Source organism: Dendrobates tinctorius, unplaced genomic scaffold (assembly GCF_039654945.1).
Source record: "Dendrobates tinctorius isolate UK_male_01 unplaced genomic scaffold, ASM3965494v1 ptg000213l, whole genome shotgun sequence".
NCBI lineage: Eukaryota > Metazoa > Chordata > Amphibia > Anura > Dendrobatidae > Dendrobates > Dendrobates tinctorius.
In genome coordinates, this window is record NW_027361880.1 from 1,608,861 (window position 1) to 1,610,554 (window position 1,694).

Below are 1,694 nucleotides of genomic sequence, written 5' to 3' on the forward strand. Positions count from 1 at the left end.
CTGCCATTTTAAGCGTCTCCTTGTCAGTCCTTCAGAGTTTTAGAGGTAGGATGAGATAAAGCATATGAAAAATGAGAACTTAAAAAGCCAATGTGCTTTGTTCATACATAAAGTGAATGAAACTTAAAGTATAGTCATCAGGAAAAAGGTGCTAAAAACTGAAAATACTATGAGAACTTAATCTATAAAGATAATAGCTCCCATTTTTATGTTTTATCTAAAATACCTAAACTAAGAGGGATTAAAACACGAATGAAGACAATTTGTTCTTTTCATATCACACAGGCTCAGCATGCTGTCTATTGATCGTATGAGTAGCTTAAATGCAACGCATTTTATTTTGCTCGGCTTCCAAGTTAGTCCAGGAATTAAAACTCTCCTTGCAGTAATATTTTCTGTTGCGTATATATTCACAATTGTGGAAAATGTGGCAATCATTGTCATTTCAACATGGGATCCCAAGCTTCACAAGCCCATGTACTTTTTCCTTAGCAAGTTATCATGGTTGGAAACAGTTTATGTCTCTGTTACTGTACCAAGAATGTTAAGTGGTCTTTCAACAGGGAATAATATTATTTTATCCCTATATGATTGCATGATGCAGTTATACTTATTTCTTTCTATTGGGTGTTCTGAATGCTTCTTGTTGGCTGCTATGGCCTATGACAGATATCTTGCCATTTGTAACCCTTTACTTTATAACAGTATTATGACCAGTCAGATGTGCTGGATCCTTACTTTGGGTAGTATATTTTTAGGATTCTTGGCCTGCTCATTCTCTATAGGTTTGATAACACAGCTTAACTTTTGCGGATCCAAGATAATTAACCATTACTTATGTGATATTTCACCTGTCATTCACCTCTCTTGCGATGACATTTCAATTGTAGAGATAGTTGATTTCATAACTGCGATGTTAGTGTTGGTTAGTTCATTAATCCTCATAATAATATCTTATGTCTATATAATTTCCTCTATAAAGAATATTCCTTCTGATCGTAGCTGGACAAAAGCCTTCTCCACTTGTGCTTCCCATTTGACAGTGGTAGTTTTATTTTTTGGCACAACTATATTTATGTATGCAAGACCTCAAGCCATTGACTCATTTGATTTCAATAAGTTTCTGTCTGTTTTATACTCTTTTTTTATTCCCATGCTAAATCCAATGATTTACACCTTAAGGAACAGTGATATGAAGAAAAGTTTGTCTGCAATGTTTAAGTGTAATGCTGTTAAAAGCATACACAATATTGTATATAAATTTTGATTTTTAAATAGTGAATATTAATTTAATTGCAAATAAAAAGAAAACAAAAACATTTTAGTGGTGATAAAAAATATGTAAATTCTTAACGGCTTTTTCCCTGATAAAACATTTTTAATGGTCTATCTAAAGAATAGGCTGTTGGGTTGGGGGATCATAAAAAGGTCCAAGAATCCGGCACTCAGTTTAGTGAATTTATTTCCAGAGTGAATATAGTGTAAAAAATGTTTTGGTCATTGTTCCTTATTAGTGCTAATTGTAAGGATGGTTTGTTGGAGTATAGGGGGGACTCAGCTATCGGGTCCTCCACAATCAGTAGATCTATGTGTGTTGCTGTTTATTCAGACACTGTTACACAGTCATATATGTGGTCAATGTCAAAACATGTTAATTGTATTCCATAAATAAAAAGGGGCTCCATATATTCAGA

At 33.5% G+C, this 1,694-nt stretch overlaps 1 protein-coding gene across 1 annotated transcript; it reads left to right on the plus strand.

Moving 5' to 3' along the window:
* Positions 1–292: 292 nt before the first annotated feature.
* Positions 293–1,267, plus strand: LOC141058653 (olfactory receptor 6B1-like). Its single transcript, XM_073554844.1, has one exon. The coding sequence runs from the start codon at positions 293–295 to the stop codon at positions 1,265–1,267; it is 975 nt and encodes a 324-aa protein (XP_073410945.1).
* The last annotated feature ends 427 nt before the right edge of the window (positions 1,268–1,694 follow it).